The 24,380-nt window shown below is 35.1% G+C and overlaps 1 protein-coding gene and 1 long non-coding RNA gene across 4 annotated transcripts in view; both read right to left on the bottom strand.

Moving 5' to 3' along the window:
* BTBD8 (BTB domain containing 8) overlaps positions 1 to 24,380 on the bottom strand; it is a 104,353-nt gene that overhangs the window by 5,374 nt on the left and 74,599 nt on the right. For all 3 annotated transcript variants that reach the window (XM_032302106.1, XM_032302107.1, XM_032302108.1), the window contains 8 exons: positions 23,995 to 24,097; positions 11,125 to 11,307; positions 10,320 to 10,457; positions 9,321 to 9,450; positions 6,836 to 6,897; positions 1,426 to 2,137; positions 1,086 to 1,170; positions 563 to 702 (listed from right to left, as the gene is read on the bottom strand). In XM_032302106.1, the coding sequence (XP_032157997.1) occupies positions 563 to 702; positions 1,086 to 1,170; positions 1,426 to 2,137; positions 6,836 to 6,897; positions 9,321 to 9,450; positions 10,320 to 10,457; positions 11,125 to 11,307; positions 23,995 to 24,097 (1,553 nt within the window). The remainder of the gene's footprint in view (positions 1 to 562; positions 703 to 1,085; positions 1,171 to 1,425; positions 2,138 to 6,835; positions 6,898 to 9,320; positions 9,451 to 10,319; positions 10,458 to 11,124; positions 11,308 to 23,994; positions 24,098 to 24,380) is intronic.
* On the bottom strand, positions 17,340 to 20,206 carry LOC116567190. The gene is made up of 2 exons (XR_004276145.1): positions 20,109 to 20,206; positions 17,340 to 17,497 (listed from the first exon to the last, which is right to left on the bottom strand). It is a non-coding gene; the product is annotated as an uncharacterized LOC116567190 (long non-coding RNA).

Here is a 24,380-nt window from a genome sequence, read left to right on the forward strand (position 1 = left end):
CAGTGCTCAAGACTGTACCATTACTTTTTAAAAGGCTCTAATATTAGTGCTGGTTTTGCACGTGGAATTCCTATAGTTATCAGTGAAACTGAAGAAACCTAGGCATAATCTATAAAAGGACTAAAAATACAGATAAATTATTGACTCCCTTAATTATTTCTCATAAAAGACAATAAAAACCAAACCCACACCCTGAAATACCAAAATCCTTATATAGGGGCGCCTGGGTTTCACTCTTGGTTTTGGCTTAGGCTCAGGTCATGATCTCAGGACCCTGAGATCCATCTGCCTGCTTCCTCCACAGCTCTGCCCTCCAGAGCCTGTTTGGGACTCTTCCTCTGACCCTCCCCCTATGTGCTGACTCCGCACTCTTTCAAATAAATCTTTTTAAAAAATACTTATCTAAAAGTAAAAGGGTAAAAAGTCTTATCTCTATAGTATGACACAAATGTAAAACGAGTGAAACCCTGTTATATTCTTATTTGTTGCTAAAGTTCCACATCAGAGTTCTGCTTATTCAATTTAAACACAGAAGTTATACCCAGGACTATATCAGCTTTACCTTGAGTTTTAGCAAGATTAGATGCGGCATTTTTTGTCCTCTGTTGGGCTGTAGCACATCCACTGCCATTTCCTTTTTTCTTTAAAATTGCCTGTGGTACTGGATCACTATATCCTTTGTTAGTGACCTTCTTTAGCACACTAAGAAAAATGATTTGCAGTCAGTACTGCACTCAGCAACACATGACATTTTAAGACTCATATTACAAAATATATTTTTTTCTCAAATAAATTAAAAATTATCTTTTTTTTTCTAAAAATTGAAAAACCTTATGTTCATAGGTCTTTAAATTTGTAAACCTGCAGGTCAAGTATGACAAAGCAATACGTATCAAGTGTCACAAATGTAATATATCATTTTTCATACACTATCTTCTTTTAATAAAGTTTTAAAATATTGTGTAAATAAATACATTCCCTAACAAAGAAGAAAAGATGTTTTAAAAATATTTAGCTAGAAGTTAGCGCATAATTAACTTGCAGAGAAAGCTAATGTACATGTAAAATAATGAATGAAGACTTACTTGTTATTTATACTAGTTTCTTCTTGAATGCCTTTTTTATTTGAAGTTCCATTGGTAACTTTTGAAGCAGGTCGAGATTTTACCACTGTAAATTAAGAAAAAGTCCATCATGAAACAGAATGTTGAATATGTAAAAGCCATGCATAAATTCACTGGCCAGACACTATATCCAAAAATAAACATTAATGTGGGAAGAAGTATATTTTCTCTCAGTTTGCATGAACACATGTAAATAAATGTTTTTTGGAATTTGAAACTAAATAAACATCCAACTACAGAATCATTTTTCCGGGAACTTTAACTGTCAGGAGCTATTAAAAGTGAGAGTACTAAAACCCACCTACAGTAGAAGTTTTGATACTTTCCACACTGTTTCTCACTCTCTGTCCTGGAGAGTCACAAAAGGTCAGTTTATCACCAGAAGGCTTCTCTTCTCCTACAGATCCATTTTCTTTTGGTTCATCCAGGCATTCAGTGGAAATCAGAAATTCCATACTTGAATTGGTCGATCTGCTGGAAGCCCCTGCGTTACTGAGGCACGGAGAATCTTTTCCTGTCACTTTCTTCAAAGGCTTTGCTTTGGCTTGCACATTTAAGTTTCCAGTGAGTACCTTGGGCCTGGCACCTGTAATGTGCCCTTCCTGATTTCTCACTCCTTTCTCATTTAATGAGTTTTTCTGTCCATTTGGTGACGCTGCTGCACACCTTTCCACAGCTTGTCTAGGCGACTTGTTTGCTGACTTAGCATTATCACTGTTTTCTGTTTGGGACTTTATTACAGCTTTGGGCTTTCCAGAAACATTCTTTCCCCCAGTTTTAAGTTCTTTTGTAACCTTAGATGCTGTTTTTGCACCACCCTTTTCCTTTAAATCATCATGTTTCAAAGTTTTATTTATAGTATTTCTATTAGTACTTGATGAATGACCAGATGCTACTAATCCATCAGATTTCATCTTTTGCTTAGTAGAGGGATAAATCCAACAATCCTTCTTGGTATTTCCTCTCCAAGATTTGTTTTTTATAACACCAGAGTCAGAAACTTGTCTCCTTTGCTATAAAGAAGAAAAAAAATTCTTTATAACTTGATGGAAGTACTTGACTTACAATACTTTGTTTCAATAAGCAGCTTTTCAAAGAGGAGAAAGTAAAGATCACATTACAATATAGGGCCACTCAAAATTTGAATCATCTTGGGACGCCTGGGTGGCTCATTTGGTTAAGTGGCTGCCTTCGGCTCAGGTCATGATCCCAGCGTCCTGGGATCGAGTCCCGCATTGGGCTCCTTGCTCAGCAGGGAGCCTGCTTCTCCCTCTGTCTCTGCCTGCCATTCTGTCTGCCTGTGCTCGCTCGCTCTCCCTCTCTCTCTCTGACAAATAAATAAAATCTTTAAAAAAAAATTTTGAATCATCTTTGATCACTTGAATGTGTCTTTGGTCACATTACCTTAATTGAATCTGAAATACAGCATAAAAAATTAAAAAACAATGTTATTTTAAAAAGGCATACTATTTAGCTTTGTGAAGTTACGGTAGAGATTAACACCTAAAGGTGTCAGGATGGCTTGGGTCAATGATAACAATGTCCAATGTTTTTTGAGGCCCACTCCCAGGTTCTGTGCTAAAACCCTTTTCACGCATTATCCCACTTAATATTCATAACACTCCTATGAGAGAGCTCCTGTTGCTATCTCTATTTCATAAACAAGAAACTGGGGATTAAAGCTGATATGTGATTTACCAAAGTCACATGCTTGTAGGTATGGCAGTGGGAGTTGAGCTCATGATTTACTGCTTTAAGCAGGCAGTCATTTATATGGTATAATTTGAGGTACATTATAAAGATTTTCACCAAAAACTGTCTCTTCAATCCTATCCCAAATGTCTGAAATTTTATCACTAAAGATTTAATCCTTGGGGGTGGGCTCTTGGGCTGCAAGCCCCTGGGAAACAAGACAGTACTTCTGAAAAGTTTGGCTTTTGGAAGAACAAAATAGTAACACAACACTAGCAATATGGAGAAAGTGGAGGAAAAGGGATCCTAGAAACAGGTGAAGTAGGTAAAAAAGAGGAAAAGAGAAGAACAGTTAAGACACTGAAGACAATGTGCCTGTATCATTTTGGTTATAATCAACCTTGCTATACAAGGGAACAACAACATGTTAAAAAGTGCTGGGAAGTGCAGAATAAAACTTTAAGATTATATTGCCACTCTTTATGAAATATGCCCCCTCTTTGAAAATCTGTATGAGACTGCAAAGGTCTAAGGAGGAGCCTATGCTGTCTTCATCTTTGTATCCCTTAATACTGTGCCCATAACATACTGGATACTCAAGAAAATGTGACACATGTTTTCAAACCTGAGCATATATTGATATACAAATCAAGGGCTAATATTTCTGAATATAGAAAACCTCCATTTACATTAAAAATATGTCTAAGGTGACATATATGAGGGTGGGAATACACACACACACAAAGTAATAAATAACCTGTCTGAGTTTAGGGAAAAGAGAGGTAGAGTCCTAATAAAGGAATCATTGGGTTGTCGTAGCTTTATTGACTTAGGATAGTTAAGAAGTTATTAACCTCTCTGGGCTTCATATTATTTATTTCTAGAGGGTAGAGACTGGTCCTACTCAGTGCAGTGTTCCAGGATTCTATGTAATATTTATAAAAGTTCAAATAGGTTTGGTCCTCATTTTTTGTTTTCTTGATCAAATCTTAGCTCAAACAAACAAACAAAAAAAAGGGGTGCCTGTGTGGCTCAGTGGGTTAAGCCTCTGCCTTTGGCTCAGGTCATGATCTCAGGATCCTGGGATCAAGTCCCGCATCGGGCTCTCTGCTCAGCGGGGAGCCTGCTTCCCAATCTGTCTCTCTCTGACTGCTTTTCTGCCTACTTGTGATCTCTGCCTGTCAAATAAATAAATAAAATCTTTTTAAAAAATCCTTTCTCGGGACGCCTGGGTGGCTCAGTGGGTTAAAGCCACTGTCTTCAGCTCAGGTCATGATCCCAGGGTCCTGGGATCGAACCCCAAATCAGGCTCTCTGCTCAGCAGGGAGCCTGCTTCCTCCTCTCTCTCTGCCTGCCTCTCTGCCTGCTTGTCATCTCTCTCTGTCAAATAAATAAATAAAATCTTAAAAAGAAATCCTTTCTCTATTTTTAATATCTAAAACCAGGCAGACTTCTGATTTTAGACTTCTTCTCACCCTTAAAAGTGATCCTACTTAATCTACCAAATCCTTGAATCGAACTCTTTTATTTTTTTTTAATTTTATTTATTTATTTGACACAGAGAGAGAGATCACAAGTAGGCAGAGCAGCAGGCAGAGAGATGGGGAAGCAGGCTCCCTGCTGAGCAGAAAGCCTGATGCAAGACTCGACCCCAGGACCCTGATATCATGACCTGAGCCGAAGGCAAGGCTTAACCCACTGAGCCACCCAGGCGCCCTGTATCTATCTCTTCAAAGCATCATGCTATGGGTGAGATCTATGTAGTATATGCGATGACCATACTCCTTTAGAAACTTTATATTAACATAGTATAGCATGATGAGGATTCAATTTATACACATATATCTAGGCATTCTCTAACTTACATCTGTGAAGTTTACATATATTTCTTATATACAAATGGCCAGGTGGGAAGATGCCTGCTACCGACAAAAATGAGACCACATGCTAATGAGAAAAATGAGAAAAGAGAGCTATCCTCTAGAGAATTCCCCTTAGACACCCTTTTGGTTCCAGTATGATTCCTTTTGTTTGTTGGTTTTTGTTTAACTTTTTATTGTAGTAAAATTTACACATAATCAAAGAAGATAGACTAGTATAATGAACCCCTGGGTACCTATTGCCCAGCTTTAACAGCAATCAGCTCTTGGCCAATTTTGTTTCATCTATTAACTTCCTTTTATTTTTATTTATTTTTTATTTTAAAACATTTACTTGGATAATAAATTTCCCTTTTATTTTGAAACAAGTCCCAGACATTACCTTAAGTATTCTAGTACCAGCACTCTTCTTAAACCTTTCTCTGTCTTATCTCACTATCTTTCTCCCACTTCCAGATTTCATCTCATCTTGTAAAACACATCTATTCATTCCATACTTATTGAGCACTTACTATGTACCAAATAATTGCACATAAATTATTTCACTTAATTTTCCCAAGAATTCTGCGAGGTTTTATTAGTCCATTTTAGAGATAGCTAGCTCACAGATGGCAGAGATAACAAACTCGAAATCAAGGCTGCACTGTCTTGGCAGCTGTGCAGGTCGGCAGTGCTGCAATCCCTGCACTTGGCTGAAGAGGCTTCCTCCCACACTCACACACACTTCCCGCCCCTGTTTTTTCCCTGTAGGAAAAAACACCTTAGAAGATAAAGAATGGAGCTAAAAGACCCCAGGAAACCTGTATCCTTTGCTCAGCCTTCTGGCCTCATAGAGACCACACCTTTTCCATTTCACTCCCTCACAAAACCAGTGAAAATCTAGCTAAGTATTAAAAAAAAAAAAAAAAAAAAAAAAAGAAAAGAAAAGAAAAAGAAAAAGTGAAGTCAAGATTTTAACTCTTATTATCCCAAGTCCAGCACCCCTGTCAGTATTCTGCCTTTCTCAGGGAAACAGTATTACAATATTACCCTATTTTCTTCCCACCATGGTTAACAGTATAAACCCCCAGGCCACCTGAATGTCAGGAGGGGAAGAACAATGAGACTGTTCTTTTTTGCTGTTAAGGCAAGAAAAGAGGACAAGCTTGGCTGATAACAGTGAGTAGAAAAGCAGAAAGAAAGGCAGATAAAATAATTCTTGGGAAGCCTAAAAAAACACAAAAAACAAACAACAATAACAACAACAAAAAAACCACTGAGGATAACACAGAGGGAATCAGTACATAGAGAAAAATGTCCTAAGAGTATTTTCTTAGAAAAATGTCCTAAGAGTATATGGTACTGTACCATATACCTAAGAATGGTCAGCGGGGAGTCTAAGTGTTCCATGCTTAGCAGAAGAAAAATGGCTCAGATTGTAACAAATATACCAAGTCATTTGTGTGTGGGAAGTGGTAAAAAAAAAAAATGACTAAAGTTACCATCTTAACCATTTTTAAGTGGGAAGTACAATAATGTTAACTATACAGACCTTGTGCAACAAATTTCTAGAACTTTCTCGTCTTGTAAAACGGAAATTCTATACCCGCTGAAAAACTGCCCTTTTCCTTATACCTTTAGTCCCCGCTATTCTCCTTCCTGTTTTTCTGAGTTTGACTACTTCATATACTTCATATAAATATAACAAGTAACTTTTAAAAGTAAAACACAACTAACTATACTCTTGGTATGAATTGCCTTTTTCACACCAAAAATGTATTATGTGAATTAAAATCTTAGTATTGAGAAAACTGGGACAACTAAAATCTTCTTTAAGAAGTAGGTTAATTAGAAAATTAGACATTGAATTAGGTCTAGAATTTTAGACAACTACTGATCTGTTGGAATAGCTTCAATACGTTAGTTGCCAAAAAGGTTTTCAAGGAAATAAAAAAGGCAGAATATTTCACTTCCTATGCCAGCTGGATATTAAAAATTCACATCATTTAAAAATTTATAGCTTGATTGAAGAAAGACTCAAAATTATTTTCATTAAGAAATGGCTTTAATGAATACATTTAAATAATCACTGAAACAAAATAAAATTTAAATTACTTAGCATCCTTTTTCATTCAGACCCATGAAATTTTAAAAGTTTACCTGAGAACTACTGAATACAGGCTTCTTGCCAAGTCTTCGATCATCACCTTTGTCAAATGCAGCTGTAGAAAGAAATAATTTATTTTTATAGGAAATACTATCATTACCATAAAAGTAGAGGGAAAACAGTACGCTAGCAGAAAAAGGTTATGTTTTAATGGAAGTAACTTAAGAAAGGTTAAAAGCAACCTAGTATACGCAAGGAATTCCATTATATTTTAGAACTTTTTTTTAAAGAACCCCATTTTCAATCTTATTTTCTGGTGTCTATGGATTTTGCATAATTAAAATTAATAAGTAAGAAATGTAAAATCTCATGAGGATTCATAAATTTACAAAAAAGCAGAATTTTCTCAAGCTGTGAAATTTTAGAGATAATCAGTTTCATTTAGTTTTCTAAATTCAAAAAATTACAGATTGTGGCAAATGTAATATTTTATAAACCATTAAATATGAGAAGGTGCCTATCCTAAAAATTGTAAAAATACTTTGCTGAAATTAACTACAAATATTTCCTGCTTTTGCAGAGATATCATGAGGAAGAAGGAAAGAGAAGAGAAAAAAATTAGGTTCTGTTGAAAATAAAACAAGAAACAATCCTCAAACCGTCCTTTTCAGAATTACATAAGAATTCACTTTCTACATCAGGTTTATAGAGCAATTATTGGAGAACTCATGTTTTTATTCTCTTCAAATAAGAATTTGAATGACGTCAGGAAAATATAAAGAAATAATGGGATGAGAGCTATAAATACAGTTCAGCTAATATAGTTCTTTTTTTTGAGGGTTATATTTCAAACTATATAAACCATAGTTTGGAAAAATACAATCTCAAAAAACCATTTGATATTTACTAAAACAGCCGATGAAAAATAAATTATATGTAACACTTCCACTGCATCTTCTATTTGTATCCTATAGGATCTATGCTATAACACAAAGCAGGATCCTAGAAATGGCATTATAAGGACTGATTAATAGTGAGCAAATGACTTTGCACAATCCTATACAAAAAGAAGTTAATATACGATTTCTCCCAAAGGTGAGTAACTCAATCAGAATGTAAGAAATGCTGTAACAAAGACAATCTAAAATCACTCCTTTATCTGAGGTTTCCCAATGCAGTAACTATCCATAAGTCAGGACTCATTATAATTCAACATACTAAAGATTAGAAAAAAGATATTATTACACTGATGGGATAGATTAAAAAGTTCTTTTTGACAATTAGTACAATTACCAATACATTTTGTTTTACGTGTGTGTGTATATATGTATTTGTATGTATTTGTAATTAGCACTTTATATAATAAAGATAAAAAATATTGTTTAAGGCACAACTTAACTATGAAATCCTCTAAAATGAAGAAAAACAAAGTTTACTACCAATCAGAAGAGAGCTGAATGACACCTACTCATGCAATGCCGATCTTATTTCTTCACATTGAATAGATTTTGTAGTAAAAATTAACTGTCATCCAAAAATCAGTACAGATATATTCACAAGGAAAAAATCTCAAATTCCTGAAGACCTTGATTTTCATTGTTTCATGATTTTGTTCTTTTATTATTTTGTTGGAATTTCTTTGAAAAAGTGCTCCTCAGCTCACATCCAGCTACACAATCATGTTATGTTCATAATGCAAGCCAGAGCAAAGCATATTCTGACTACTCCATTAAAGGATTTAACATATCTATGTACTATCAAGAATATATCACCTATGGCTTTTGTGTTTTATAGTAAAAAATGTTCACTTTCTAAAATATAGTCTCTTAAAATGTTTTTTAAAAGTATACTTGCTGAATCTGCAAATATTTTTTTAAGGCACCTGCTTTAACCCAAAAATAGTCATGAAGCCATTTTTAGTTCCACACCCTCAACATTTTTATCTTAATATTTTTGAAATAAACATACATTCTGAGCAATACACATCTTTTGTTTAATGCTAATGTTTTAAATGGTACCTATTAAATGTCAGAGAGCACTGTGCGGCTCCTGAGGGACATTCTGCAATAGCACACATCGTATCACTGAACCAATCAATTGTGAAATAAAGCCATCTAGTTTAGACAAAACCACAAGAAATGATACATTATGCAAAAGATGGAAAAGCTTTAGGCAAAATATATTTAAAAAGGAAGAGAAAGTATGTTTGGTAATACGTTCTACGTGAATTACATTTTCCTATACTTTTAACCTCTTTATAAAAACGCTTTTAAGCAAATTTGGTTGGAACACTGCTGCTACTACAGAGTAGAATTAAAAACTGATAAATACATATATAAAGGAAATGAGTCATTTTCCAAGAACAGTCAAGCATGATTTATTAAAACTGCCTAAACATACTATCATGAGTTTCAAATAGCAAGCTATTATTGAACAGAAGCAAACAATGTTAATCCTACCACTTATTAGCATCCCCTCAAAAGGTCTCTTATCACAGAGATCATAAAATAAGAATAAAAAATCTCACGGCTAATATACCTGCTTGGATTTTCTGTTGATCATCTGTGCTCATCAGCTTCCAGCTTTCTGTGTGACGAACAGCATAGAAAGACCGAACCAGGAAGATCCACAGCTTATCACGCAGAGCCTGGATCTTGCACGTAAAACCCTGTGTTCAAGCAACAAATCAGCAGCTGGTGAGAGCCACATTGTCATAGCAACCAGTCATTATTCCTTTCCGAATCTACTTACTCCAAAGCTAGATCAATGATGTCATCACTTAGATTTTTAAAATCGTCGGGTATGTGTTATTTATGAAGGCTTACTCGTCAAAAACAGAATTTTATAGTAAACATGAAGCTAAACCTTATCCTTTCAACCAAACATTATTTTAAATCACCAATAGCCTTTACATAAATATCTTCTACAGCCTTTTCAAATCAACTATGACATTACAAGGTCAAATACTCTATATAATAGTAATAAATACGATGAAATTTTTTATCATTCTTGTTGAACAAATAAAAACTGTCAATAATTTGCAATAAGCTTACTAATATTGATTAAGTAGATTTTAAAATAAGTATTATTTTAATTTTGCTTTTTCCTAATCCATCCAATTTTAAATATGATTTTCTGAGGGTAAAAAGGGATTAATAATATATTATAAAATAAAATAAGATGATTAAAATTATTTAAATTTTTCTGTACGTTCTATTTTTAGGAAATTTAATACAGCGACACAGGAGAAATACTAGAGTTATGCTATACCAATTAATATTAAGTACCAAACTATGTTTAGAATTAGTGAGTCAAACTGCCAAATTCTGAACTTTTACAGTAAGTCTATTTAGAGGTAAATGGAATTAAAAAATTTTTATTTTATGAAAAATTCCAAATAGACACAAAAGTAGGGATAATAACCAATCTCCATTATCTAGTTTCAATGAACCATGAAACATTTAAGATGTCCATATATTTTAAAATCTTAAAACAATTCAAATATTATATCATTTAAATGAATTTCATCACTAATACCATTTCCTTTGTACTGTCAGAGTTCAGTAACATGTCCAGAGCCATAAGTAGAGAGCAACTATTCTCAGTGGTAATGTTTTCTTCAATTGCTTTTAAAATTTTGTCCAATAGATCAGCTGTGCTGCTCATTGCTTGCGACTACAAAACATAGAAATTTATATTTAATAGGAATACATGTGAAATGTGTAAGAAATGTGAGAGTCTGGCTTAACAACAGACCATTCATCATAACTGCCCATATGAAGTCAACCAGAAAACTTATTTTCTCTGTTAATAATTATTATAATTACATAATTATGATAATAATAACTTATTATAAAAATCCCTTTCCTTTAAAAAAAATCTGCACACAACACATACACTTCTCTAGAAGCCAAAATAGTCCTAAAAACAGAACTAGAAATAAATAATCAAAGTTCTTTATTCAATAACTAAATTTAGAACAAGTGGGTCCCCAATAAGACCAAGAATTTTGCATTGATCATAACTGTATTATTGACAAAACAGTATCTTTATGACTGGTTTCTAAAATATGGCTTATGCTGATTGAGGGTTACTGCTGGCCAGAGTTACATTATGCCTTGCCAGTGCATTCAAACCCGTCCCCTCCTGCCTTCATTATCTTGTGAGCCAAAAATCCTGTCCATCATTGCTCTAAATCCTATGCAAGCATGCCATCTGCTATGGAATTTATTTAAGTCACACTAATTTAATCAAAGGCAACCTGCGTTTAAAAACTCTTACATAATGGTAATCAGAACACAAAGATGGGGCTAAATATAGGATATAATTTTAGACATAGTACCTGTAAGAGAAGAGCAAAATTTTCACTTTGAATGATCTTGGAGAAGTTTTCTATAATAAAGGCAATACATTCTTCTTGTAGCTGAGATGCCATAGTCAGTGCTACTTCTGTCCACTTCACTCTGGGTAAACTGATGATTAGCCTGTCACTTTCCATCAGAATAAAAGCAGCATTCTTATCATTCTTACAATTTTAAAAAAATTGGAAAAAATGTTAGATTCATAATTATAACTTTCATAATTATAACTATAATTCATAATTATAACTATTCATAATATAACTTTCTAAGCAAATAAAATACCTTTGTTTTCTTATGACGTTTTCTGCAAAAACAAAAAAACAAAAAACAAAATTCCAGGTAGCTAATGTCTTTGTCATTACTTATAGTATTTATTTATTCATTCATTCAGAAATACCCAAAAGAGGGGGGCCTGGGTGGCTCAGTAGGTTAAAGCCTCTGCCTTCGGCTCCGGTCATGATCCCAGGGTCCTGGGATCGAGCCCCGCATAGGGCTCTCTGCTCAGCAGGGAGCCTGCTTCCTCCTCTCGCTCGCTCTCTCTGCCTGCCTCTCTGCCTACTTGTGATCTCTGTCTGTCAAATAAATAAATAAAATCTTAAAAAAAAAAAAAAGAAACAAAGAAATATCCAAAAGGGCAAACTTTGAGCTGGGAACAAACCACCTCTAAAAGATCACTAAAACAAACCTGAGAACAGAGGTATAATATAACTACAGAGAAAAACTTGACCTGAGATCTTCACTACTGGATTAGTTTTTGTGCTTATAGATATCATTCATAACTGTACAGCTACACTGACATAACCTTAATTCTTTTCTGACTACAAAATACATGTAGTTTATTATAAATTTAGAAAGGTTAAAAATTACTTATAGTCTCCAGTGATTTTTTTTCCCCTCCTAATTAGGTAAGACTCTTTATATTTTATTCATTTAATGATGATTCATTTTTATGCCACAGGAAAAAAATATTCATGAATAGTGATCCCTGTGGAAGATAGAATGATAATTTACAAATACCATGTGCTCCAAGGAAAAGGAAAAAAATAGCAACATACATACATTACTGTATCTTGTTCATATTTGATTTCTAGTTCTTAAAACAATGCTTAGTAAATAACTAATGAGTACATATAGTTACCCAATAGATTATAATAGATTGAAAAACATGGCCTCAAATTCTTTGTAGCTCTATCCATCGAGAGGTGGAATTTATTTACTCATCCCTTGAATTTAGACTGGCCTTTTCACCTGCTTACAGAAGTAGTGATACTGTGCAAGTTCCAGAGTCAAGGACTGAAGAAGCCCTGCAGCTTCTTTCTTTATGCTCTTGAAATTCTGGTATCGCAAAACCACGAAGAAGTTGGGTTAAGAAAGACCACACAGAGTGGGAAGGAACTCAGAAGAATCAGTGAAAGAATCACCCACTTAATCCACAAAATTATGAGAAATAATAAACTGTAATTTTAAGTCACTTAGTTTTGTAGTAGTCTGTTACAGAACAATAGATAACTGATAAGTATCTGGAAGCCACAGAATGAAATTCTTAACAAAGGCTGCATGATGTAAACTTTGCACATCCTTTGTATGCTTCAGATCTCAACTCAAACTCTATCTTCCTTGATTTCTAGCCCCATATCAGATTCCTTTTATATATAAACCTGTCCCTTTTCTCTAGAGTACCTGACTCATTTGTAATTATTTGATCATGAACACAACTCCTTGATTCATATCTGTCTCTCAGTAGGCTTTAAGTTTACTGAGCGTGAAACCTTGTCTGTTTTGGCTCACCACTATATCCCCAGGGCCTACTACAGAATTGGGTCATAGTAGACCCTCAAATATTTGTTCATTTTTTTAGCATCACTAGGAGGTGAGAGTCTATATGTGAATTCCTAAAGTGAATTAAGTTTAATCCTTAAACAGCAAAACATTTTTTATCTTTTTTTTTTTTTAATTAACGTATCATGTGTTATTTGTTTCAGGGGTACAGGTCTGTGATTCATCAGTCTTTCACAATTCACAGCACTCACCATAGCCATTACCCTTCCCAGTGTCCATCACTCAGCCTCCCCATTCCTCCCACCCGCCTCGCCTCCCCTCAGTTTGTTTCCTGAGATTAAGAGTCTCTTAATGGTTTGTCTCTCTGGTTTCATTCCATTTCCTTTTTTCCTCTCTTCCCCCATGATTCTCTGACTTGTTTCTCAAATTCCATGTATCAGCGACATCATATGATAAATGTTTTTCTCTGATTTACTTACTTCACTTAGCATAATACCCTCTACTTGAACAACAAAACTTTTAACGTTTTACCCACTTACCAATAATTATTTTTTTCCCAAGAATTCTTTTAAAATGTATTATATATTTCCCTTGCTTTATTAGAGTAAAAATATCATACATTGCTATAATTTTTTTATTTTTATTTTTTAGTACCATCACCCTTCCCTCCTCTGGTGACATCCTGAATAACTGTGCTTTTAGGCAATGTGCTCTACCGTAGGCACTGTTCTGGTGGTGAAGCCAAATACAGGGTATTCAGATAAACTTGGCAGGTAGCTACCAAGTGCTTACTATACACAATGTTATGTGTTATGACAATAATTTAATTTAATTTTTTTTCAGTGTTCCAAGGGCAATTTTTAAAAAAATACAGATATAAAGTATAGTGATAATTTATGTTGGAACCTGTTGGAAAACTAAATATGGACATAAATGATAACATAGGTGGTAAGTGATCTTATTCCAATACTGATCTGAATATGTAACATTCAGTGTTAGCATTCAAAGAAGGCTGAGAAGAAAATTAATACATTTCTAGACCAAACACAAAAAATTTTAATCCAATAATTAACATATGCTCCAAACTTAACAAAATATAAAGGGCAGTATTAAGAAAAGTCTCCTTCCCTTTCCTGTCTCCAAGCCATGCATTTTCCCTCCTCCCAATCAATATTATTTAATTTCTGTATCTTTCCAGAGTTATTTCATACATACACACACAAGAAATATATGTCATATTGTCTTTATTTTACTCTCATGGAGGAGGCATTAGTATGAATGACACTCTATCCTCACCCTTTATGCTTAGCATACATCTTAAATATTTTTCTTATCTGAATATAAAGAGCCTTGTTATTGTTATAACAGCTGTATAATAGCCCACAGTACAGTAAGTCACTCAACCAACCCTCTACTTATATTTATATTATTTCCATTTTTTTGCTGTTATAATGTTGTAATGAAAGATCTTGTAAATAAAATTATTTTATACATATGGGAACATTTCTATAGGATGAATTCCTAGAAACAGAATTAATGGATCATTACTACTTGTCTTAGCCTGGGTTCTGCCTAACCCCTAAGCCTGAGAAACAGGCTTGTATGCAGATAGTTCATTTTGGGAAATGATCCCAAGAGAATCTGAGGTATTAGGGGAGTGAAACAGGGAAGGAGGGAAAGTCAATGGAAGGATATGTTTTCTAGGTCCTTACAACTCAGTGTGAGCCACACCATCTGAATCACCTGGAGCTCATTAAACACAACAGAATCTCAGGCTCCACCTCTGACTTACTGAATTAGAATCTACATGTAATCAAGATCCTGAAGTGTTTTGTGTATATATTAAAGTTTGACACACACTGATACAGCATTCACTATTATTGGCAACTGGGGCTCAGTCTTGCTGGGGACCCTCTGAAGCGTCACAGAGAATGCACTTTGAGTTACTCTGCCCTAGGGACAAAACAGGTAATGTTTGACCACTGGCTCCCACCTTCCATTAATCAAGGCTTATTCCCTGGGGTATAAGTAGAACATCCTTCTACTTCCAGGTTTGCATAGGTGGCAACTGGGGCTCAGTCTTGCTAGGGACCCTCTGAAGCGTCACAGAGAATGCACTTTGAGTTACTCTGCCCTAGGGACAAAACAGGTAATGTTTGACCACTGGCTCCCACCTCCCATTAATCAAGGCTTATTCCCTGGGGTATAAGTAGAACATCCTTCTACTTCCAGGTTTGCATAGGTGTCAGAATTACTGAGTTGTAGGTACACTGTGTTGAGTGATAGTGAGGACTAAGGCCAGAAAGTGAGAAATACGTGTGATGTGGCTGAGGGAAAGTGCTGTCGGACTATACGCATATGCAGGTAGATCCTGCAGCAATGGGCTAGAGTTATTACAAACAAGCCAAGAGGATATGAGGTGGGGCACCAGAAGTATCCTAACCATCGCCAATATATATTCAATGGAGAACTGTTTTCCAAACTGTAGACTTCTCTCCTGGCAACCTAGAGAAATATTTTTAATGGCTTACAGTCAGCATTAGAAAACAAAACAAAAAAGAAAGAAAAGTGAAAAATAGGAAATATCAGTACATCATGTAATAATGGTAAGTATTCTTTTGTGAAACTTGTTTCAGTTTTGTATGTGTGAGTATACTGGGTTACAGAGTAAAAAGAAATTCTACTCTCAGTCACAGTCAAAAAAGTTTGAAAAACACAGCAAAAGTTGTGCTAATTTTTATTCTAAAAGTCAGAAAATGGTTTGATACTGTAATTTCCATGTACAGAATCTCTTAAATGAAGTTGATTTATTCATCAAATTAAGAAGTGTTTATATTTTCTTTGTGAACTAATTCTGTACTATTTTTTAAAATCCTCTGTATTAGGAAAATTAGAATAAGTAGTATGATATGAACTGTCATTTGTCTTTCAGTTTGCTTATCGTCATTTTTACTACACAGAAATTTTGCATCTTTATGTAATCAGAATTTTTTAAGGCTTCTGAATTTTATATCCCCACTCCCCTGCCTAGGTTATAATTCTCCTAGGGTTTACTGTAGTATTTTAATGGCTTTTTTTCCCCCACATTCGAACCTTTGATCTATTTGGAATATATCCCTGGCATACTAGGATGTGAGGTATAGATTCAACTTAAAATTTTTCTAGCTAGCTTCCTCATTATCTTAATACCATATATTAAACAAACAAAAAAATGACTCATCTTATTTCCCAATTCTTATGATACTGTGTTAAATAGGTCTTTAGCTATCCTTTAGCCTTAGGACTAACTGCATAATATACACAACTTTGATTTACCCTAGTGACCATACCCATACCCACTTTTGTTTTAATTTTCCCCAATTTAAAAACTTTTCATAATTTGCTTTTTAAGGGGTTTAAACAAAATATTTTGACAAAGAAAAATTTAATCTTATCGTGAGATAGTTCAAGTAATTACACATTATAAAATCATAACTTTTCTAACACCTTTCTCTCGTATACTCATGCCTCCTCCCTGCTTTCCCTTCTTCCCCAAAACAGTGGTTGTACATGGGAGAAGGGAGCAGTCACATCTTAGTGAACTGCCCTCACATTAATAAAAAACAAACAAAACCTTCCAAATATAGTTCAATGCAGTATTTTCTTATCTCCCTTGGTATATGACAGTGTAGGGCATGTCACCAATGGAGGTGACTGATGCAAGTCACCTATGGAGTAAAGCACCCATCATGGCACCTGCAACTGACCTGAATTAGAACTAAAGAAGACTAACAAGACTGCCTGCTCTTTCACTTTTTGGATAACTTATTTTAAATTTTAATTTGAAAAAAATTAATAGTATTCTATTAAATATAAGTATAGTTGACACACATTACTTTCACGTGTACAACATACTGATTCAACTTCTCTATACGTTATAGTTTGCTCACCAAAAGTGTAGCTCCCATCTGTCACCAAGCAATGCTAATACAGTACCACAGATTATTCTCTCTATGCGACTTACTTGTTCCATAACTGGAAGGTTGTATCTACCTTTTACCCATTTTGTCCATCCTCCCACCCCTTCCTTCTGGCAACCCCATTTTGTTTGTATTTATAGGTCTGATTCTGCTTTTTGTTTTTTCGTTTGGTTTTTTAGTTTCAAAATATAAGTGAAATTATATGGTGTTTTTTTTCCCTCAGTCTGACTTATTTCACTTAGCATAATACCCTCTGGGTCCATTTATGTTGTCACAAATGGTAGGATCTCATCCCTTTTTATGGCTGCATAATATTCCTCTGTGTGTATTTGTGTATGTGTATGTATATCTTCTCTATCAGTGGACACTTAGATTGCTTCCATATCTTGGCTATTGTATATAATGTAGCAATAAACAGTGAGGTGCATTTATCTTTTTGAACCAGTTTTCTCATTTTCTTTGGGTAAATATCCACTAGTGCAGTTACTGGGCCATATGGTATTTCTATTTTTAATTTGTTGAAGAAACTTCATACCGTCTTCCACAGTGCTTGTACCAGTTTGCATTCCCACCAATAGTTTATGAGGGTTCCCTTTTCTCCATATCCTTACCAACACTTGTTATTTCTTATCTTTTTGATAACTAGTCATTCTGCCTGGTGTGAAATGATATCTCATTGTGGTTTTGATTTGCATTTCCCTGATGATTAGTGATGCTAAGCATCTTTTCATGTATCTGTTGGCCATCTGTATATCTGCTTTGGAAAAATGTCTATTCAGCTCTTCTGCCCATTTTTTTTTTTTTAAAGATTTTATTTATTCATTTGACACAGAGAGATCACAAGTAGGCAGAGAGGCAGGCAGAGAGAGAGAGAGGAGGAAGAAGGCTCCCCGCGGAGCAGAGAACCCGATGCGGGACTCGATCCCAGGACCCTGAGATCATGACCTGAGCCGAAGGCAGCGGCTTAACCCACTGAGCCACCCAGGCACCCTCTTCTGCCCATTTTTTAATTGGACTGTTTGGTTTTTGGTGTTGAGCTGTGTAAGTTCTTCATATATTATGGATATTAATCTCTTATTGGCTATATCATCTGCAAATATCTTCTCCCATTTGGTAGGTTGCTTTTTATTTGTTGATGCTTTCCTTCACTGTGCAAAACCTTTTTAATTTGATGTAGTCCCAATAATTTATTTTTGTGTTTGTTTTCCTTGCCTGAGGAGATCTATCTAGAAAAATGTTGCCATGACCATGTCAGACATACTACTGCCTCTGTTCTAAGATTTTTATGGTTTCAGGTTCCATATTCAGGTCCTTAATCCATCTTGAGTTTGTTTTTGTGTATAGTGTTAGAAAATGGTCCAGTTTCATTCTTTTGCATGTAGTTGTCCAGTTTTCTCAGTACTATTTTAAAATACCCTATTTTTAAAATCAAAAACTAAGAATATTTTATTTACATAATAAAATATGAAGGGGGCACCTGGGTGGCTCAGTGGTTTAAGCCTCTGCCTTCGGTCCAGGTCATGATTTCAGGGTCCTGGGATCAAGCCCTGCATTGGGCTCTCTGCTCAGTGGGGAGCCAGCTTCTCCCTCTCTCTCTGCCTGCCTCTCTGCCTACTTGTGATCTCTCCCTCTCTGTCAAATAAATAAATAATATCTTGAACAAATATATGAAGACTATATTAAGTTAATGTTTCTTAAAGCTTGACTATTCACAAGGAAAGACATAATTTCAAATTTTCATTATAATCATCAGAATACCAAAGGCTACTGGATGTTTCGCTGTTCTGATGTCTACCTGTTCATCCCTCTTGAAAGGAAAAAAAAGAACATTCACAATGCTTCTAAGAATCTGATTAGGGTTATAAAATTAAAATAAAATATTATAACAGAGGTAAAGGCATAGTCCATAAAGGGCTTATTCTACAATTAAATTCACATACTTACCACTTATAAAAAAAATCAGACTTTTTAACAAGACATTCAGTTAAGATCCCTCCCAAATCTGGCCTTAGCCTCGCCCCAGACTTATCTCTTCTCATTCCAGTTACAGCAGAATATTGGAATTGCCTGTCTCCAGGGCTCTGGTACATTTTCAAAGTTGTTAGGAATATCCTAATGTACCTATTTTATTTGGAAATTATCCTTCATCTCAAATTACTGCTCTCATCCCTCTAATCACTTAAACCTCTGTGATTCCAGTACATACCTGAATTATATCTTATCCTTATCCATTCATTTATTTACCTATCTGACAATATACAGTGAGTTGCCTAATATGGGCCAGGCACTGCTCTAAGGCTGGGGCTACCAGTGTAAACTAGACTGACATGGAACTTTTCTTCTTTTCAAATTTTTATTTAAATTCTATTTATTTATTTATTTTTAAGATTTTATTTATTCATTTGTCAGAGAAAGAGCACAAGTAGGGGAATGGCACACAGAGGTAGAGGAAGAAGCAGGCTTCCTGCTGAGCAAGAAGCCTGATGTAGGACTCTGGGATCACAGCCTGAGCCAAAGGCAGCCACTTAACTGACTGAGCCACCCAGGTGTCCATAAATTCTGTTTAGTTAACATACAGCTCAATATTGGTTTCAGGAGTAGAATTCAGTGATTTATCACTTACATACAACACCCAGAGCTCTTCATATCAAGTGCCTCCTTAATATCCATCACCCACCTAGTCCACCCCCAACCCTCGTCCCTCCATCAACCTTCCATTTGTTCTCTGTCTTAATCTTAAGAAGTCTCTTATGGTTGTTCACCTCTTTTTTTTTCTCCCATATGTTCTTGTTTTGTTTCTTAAATTCCACATGAGGGAAATCATAGGGTATTTGTCATTCTCTAACTTATTTTCCTTAGTACAATACCCTCCAACTCAATCTGTGTCATTGTAAATGGCAAGCTTCCATTCTTTTTGATGGCTAATATTCCACTGTGTATATATACACCACATCTTCTTTATCCGTTCCTCAGTGGATGGGCATTTGGGTTGTTTCCATAATTTGGCTATTGTTGACAATGCTGCCATAAACATCAGGGTGCATGTGCCCCTTTGAATCAGTATTTTTTATTTTTTTTGAGTAAATAGCTAGTAGTGCAATTGTTGGGACATAAAGTAGTTCCTGTTTACATTTTTGAGGAAGCTCCATACTATTTTCCAGAGTGGCTACACTGTTCTGCATTCCCACCAATAGTATGAGAGAGTTCCCCTTTCTCCAAATCCTAACACTGTTGTTTCCTGTGTGGTAAATTTTAGTGATTCTGACAGATGTGAGGTGGTATCTCATCCTGGTTTTAATTTGTATTTCCCTGATGATGAGTGATGTTGAGCATCTTTTCACGTGTCTGTTAGCCATCTGTATGTTTTCTTTGGAAAAATATCTGTTCATATCTTCTGCCCATTTCTTTTCTAGATTGTTTATTTTTTGGGTGTTGAGTTTGATTAAGTTCTCTACAGATTTTGGGTACTAGCCATTTATCTGTTAAGATATTTGCAAATATCTTCTCCCATTCTGTAGGCTGCCTTTTATTTTGTTGACTGTTTCCTTTGCTGTGCAGAAGCTTTTTATCTTGATGAAGTCCCCATAGTTCATTTTTGCTTTTGTTTTCCTTGCCTCCAGAGAGGTGTCTAGTAAGAAGTTGCTATGGCTGAGGTCAAAGAGGTTGCTGCCTGTGTTGTCCTCTAGGATTTTGATGGTTTCCTGTCTCACATTTAAGTCTTTCATCCATTTTGAATTTATTTTTGTGAATGGTCTAAGAAAATGGTCCAGTTTCATTCTTCTGCATCCAGTTTTCCCAACACTATCTGTTGAAGACATTTTCTTTTTTCCATTGAATATTCTTGCCTGCTTTGTTGAATAATAGTTGACCATATAGCTGTGGGTTGATTTCTGGGTTCCCTATTGTGTTCCATTGATCTATTTATCTGTTTTTGTGCCAGTACCATATGTCTTGATTCTTATAGCTTTATAATATAGCTTGATCTGGAATTGTGGTGCTTCCAGTTTTGCTTTTCTTTTTCCAAAATTACTTTGGCTATTTAGGATCTTTTGTGGTTCCATACAAATTTTGGGATTGTTCTAGCTCTGTGAAAAATACTGGTGATATTTTGATAGGGTTTGCATTAAATGTGTAGATTGTTTGAGTAATAGAGACATTTTTTCCCAATTATTCTTCCAATCCATGAGCATGGAATGTTTTTCCCTTTCTTGGTGTCCTTTAATTTCTTTCATAAGTATTCTAGAGTTTATAGAGTACAAGGTCTTTTAACCTCTTCAGTTAGGTTTATTCCTAGGTATCTTACTGTTTTTGGTGCAATTGCAAATGGGATCAAGTCCCTGATTTCTTTTTCTGCTGCTTCATTATTGGTGTACAGATGCAACAGATTTCTGCACATTGATTTTATATCCTGTGATTTTGCTGAATTCATGTATTATTTCTAGCATTTTTTTTGTGGAATCTTTGGGGTTTTCTACATAGAGTATCACATTGTCTACAAATAGCCAAAGTCTGACTTCTTCCTTGCTGATTTGGATGCCTTTTATTTCTTTTTGTTTTCTGATCACTGAGGCTAAGACTTCCAGTACTATGGTGAGAGTGGAATCCTTGTCTTATTCCTGACCATAGACCATATTTTTCCCCATTGAGGATAATAATAATTGTGGGTCTTTCATAATATGGCCTTTATGATGTTGAAGTATATTCCAGTTATCCCTCCTTTGCAGAGTGTTTTTATCAAGAGTGGATGCTATGTTTTGACAAGGAACTTAATGTTAGTACTCATCAGAGTCTAACTTGTATTTTACTTAGTTAAATACCATTTCTTCCATCAGTTTGTGAAATGATGAAGTCAAGGTCCATACTTCTTCAAAAAAAAAAAAAAAGTTTACCCACAGTGAGTACCTACCATATTATTTTTAGAATGGCAGCAACTAGTTTTAAGATTTGCTATGTCATTTACTGACACTGTGAACTTGAATAAAGCACTTAGTTCTCTGATTCTCTTTTCTCATATGCGAAATAGAGATAAGAATACCTGTCTTATATAAAATTTTAAAAATTCAAATTATTTTTTCAACTGTAAAGATCTAAAAAGCCTACTAAACAATAACAATAATAATAACAGTAATAGTAGTAAATGATGTTTGTACCTCTAGTAAATTGAATTATAGCTGGGCCATTTGTTTGCCTTCGTGAACAGAGAGTAACTATTCACTGATCAAAGAAACTAATACAAAATATTAAGCAACAAAATGACACAGTTCTTCATTAGCAGAAATATAGATTTAGATTTATCTTTTGCAGTGGTATCTCACCAGCTGATGGCCTACACTTATTTTCCTGGTTATGTTTAGATGCATCTTCCATGTCACCTGGTCTGATATATCATTCAGGGTTCAATCAAAGAAAGAGAACCACTAGGAGGTAATTACATATACATGGGAACTTGTTACAGGGATTCTACCATAGGCAATCATGGGAGCTGGTTAAACAGTCTTTGCATGTGATGATGTAGTTTGAAGATCACAGGGAAGGTGGCTTAGAAGGAAGGACAAATATAAAGTATAGGACAGCAAGAACAAGCTGACATCCAAGAGCGCAAACTACAACCCAGTAGGATGAACTCATTTCAGTTCTCACTGCCTCCAACCTGGATAAAATGGGTGTCCTCCAGGAGGAGATGCTGGTGCCCTTCATCATGGAGCTATATCCTTTGCATAGGGGTAAGAGCAGCCAAAAAAAGACACAGGGCAAGTGAAGCAGTTGCAGCTTGTCTGCTATTTCATGCCAACTAGGTGAGCCAGTAAACAAGCAACATATATGAAATAAAGTGCTTGCCCCAACAGTCCCGGTGTTAAAAAAAAAAAAAAAAAAAGGCTGCTCCTTCACTTTTGTCCTCTAAATCTCACGACAAATTGTCTCGTGTGGCCACTTCAACTGGAAACATTCAAAGAGGGAAATTCTGGGAAGCACAGCTTATCCTAGCCAACCTAACAATGTTACAAAACCATTATAGACTGTCCTTTGTCAGCTTGGCACCCATATACTTACTTCTCTTTAAACAATACTTAATTCCCAAATGGAGATAATAACAAAGTTACGTTTTTGCCTAACATGGTATAACTCTCCTGTATACAACAAACATGCTAACCCTTTCCCAATAAGAGGATACAAAGTCCCTTTTTGGTCTTTGGGTGATACTGTTTTCCATATTGATTCATACTCCCCCCTTTGGTATCCTGTAACTTCAATACAGAGATATAAAATTCACTATTATTAACATGGCTTAGATGGTAGAGATATGAGACAGTGGAAAAAGTATATACAAAGAGTGGTTAATATAAATAAATATTCACATCAGAAAGGGAAATGGGTATTTATAGTATCACTACTATAGCACTCATTTCTGTAACTGGTAACTTGGTCATAACTGGTATTTATCAAGCCAGCTATTTGAGCATTATAGTAAACATGGAAAGACTGGTGAAATCATGAGCATGGGCTCACTGACAGACTTGATTTCCTGTGAAATGAGTTCATTAGTCACAAGCGATGCTGTGTGAAATACCATGATTGTGAAAAAGGCATTCCATAAGTCCACGAATAGTGATTTCAGCTGAAACACTGGTGGGCAAGGAAGGCAAATCTATATGCAGAGCAAATGTCTACTTCACTGAGAACACAGCACTGCCTTTCCCATGATGACATGGTCCAATGTAATTAACTGGCCACTAAGTTAAGAGCTGGTCCTCTTGGGAAATGTTGCCATAGAAAAGTTTCAGCATTTTATTCAAATCCACTTTAGTGAATGGAAATCCATGTTGTTGATACCAATGCATAACCTCCATCTGTGGCACCACTCTTTTGTTCATGAACCAAAATATACTTTCTAGTGGTTCTGCATCTCTGAACCCGAACTAATGAATCTGGTACAGGGGAACAGAATCTCAAGGACAGGTTCTCAACTGGTTCTGGGTTATCTGGAATTGGTTCTCTCATCCTGCTTTTATAATATAATGCCACATTTATATTTAAAACATTCCCAGTACCTATACAAAATCAAATAAATTTTTTGATGACAAACACAAACAAGGATATTCAGGTTATACTCACTAAAGACTGAATCAACATAGTAAGACAACTTTTCTGAATCTCAGGAGGTACGTTTGCAAAACTTCTCTCAGACCAAAACCTTGCAAAATGCTTTACAATCCACCTGTTAAAAAAAAAAAAAATCAAAGAATCCCAAGTTAGAGAAATGAGAATATTTCTAATTATAATACTCAAATAATACTTTTATTTTCAATGATGCAAGTTGTACATGTATATGTGATGAGTAATCTCTATAGTTAATTTTGTGAGTTCTCTGATGGACTTAATTATCTCCCTTTTCTGTAAACACATATTTTAAATCCACTCTAAGTGATGTGCATGGATTTTAACATAATCATGGTTTTAATGAAGCAAAATTGATCCCAAGCATCTTGAGTAATATCTAA

Source organism: Mustela erminea, chromosome 10 (assembly GCF_009829155.1).
Source record: "Mustela erminea isolate mMusErm1 chromosome 10, mMusErm1.Pri, whole genome shotgun sequence".
NCBI lineage: Eukaryota > Metazoa > Chordata > Mammalia > Carnivora > Mustelidae > Mustela > Mustela erminea.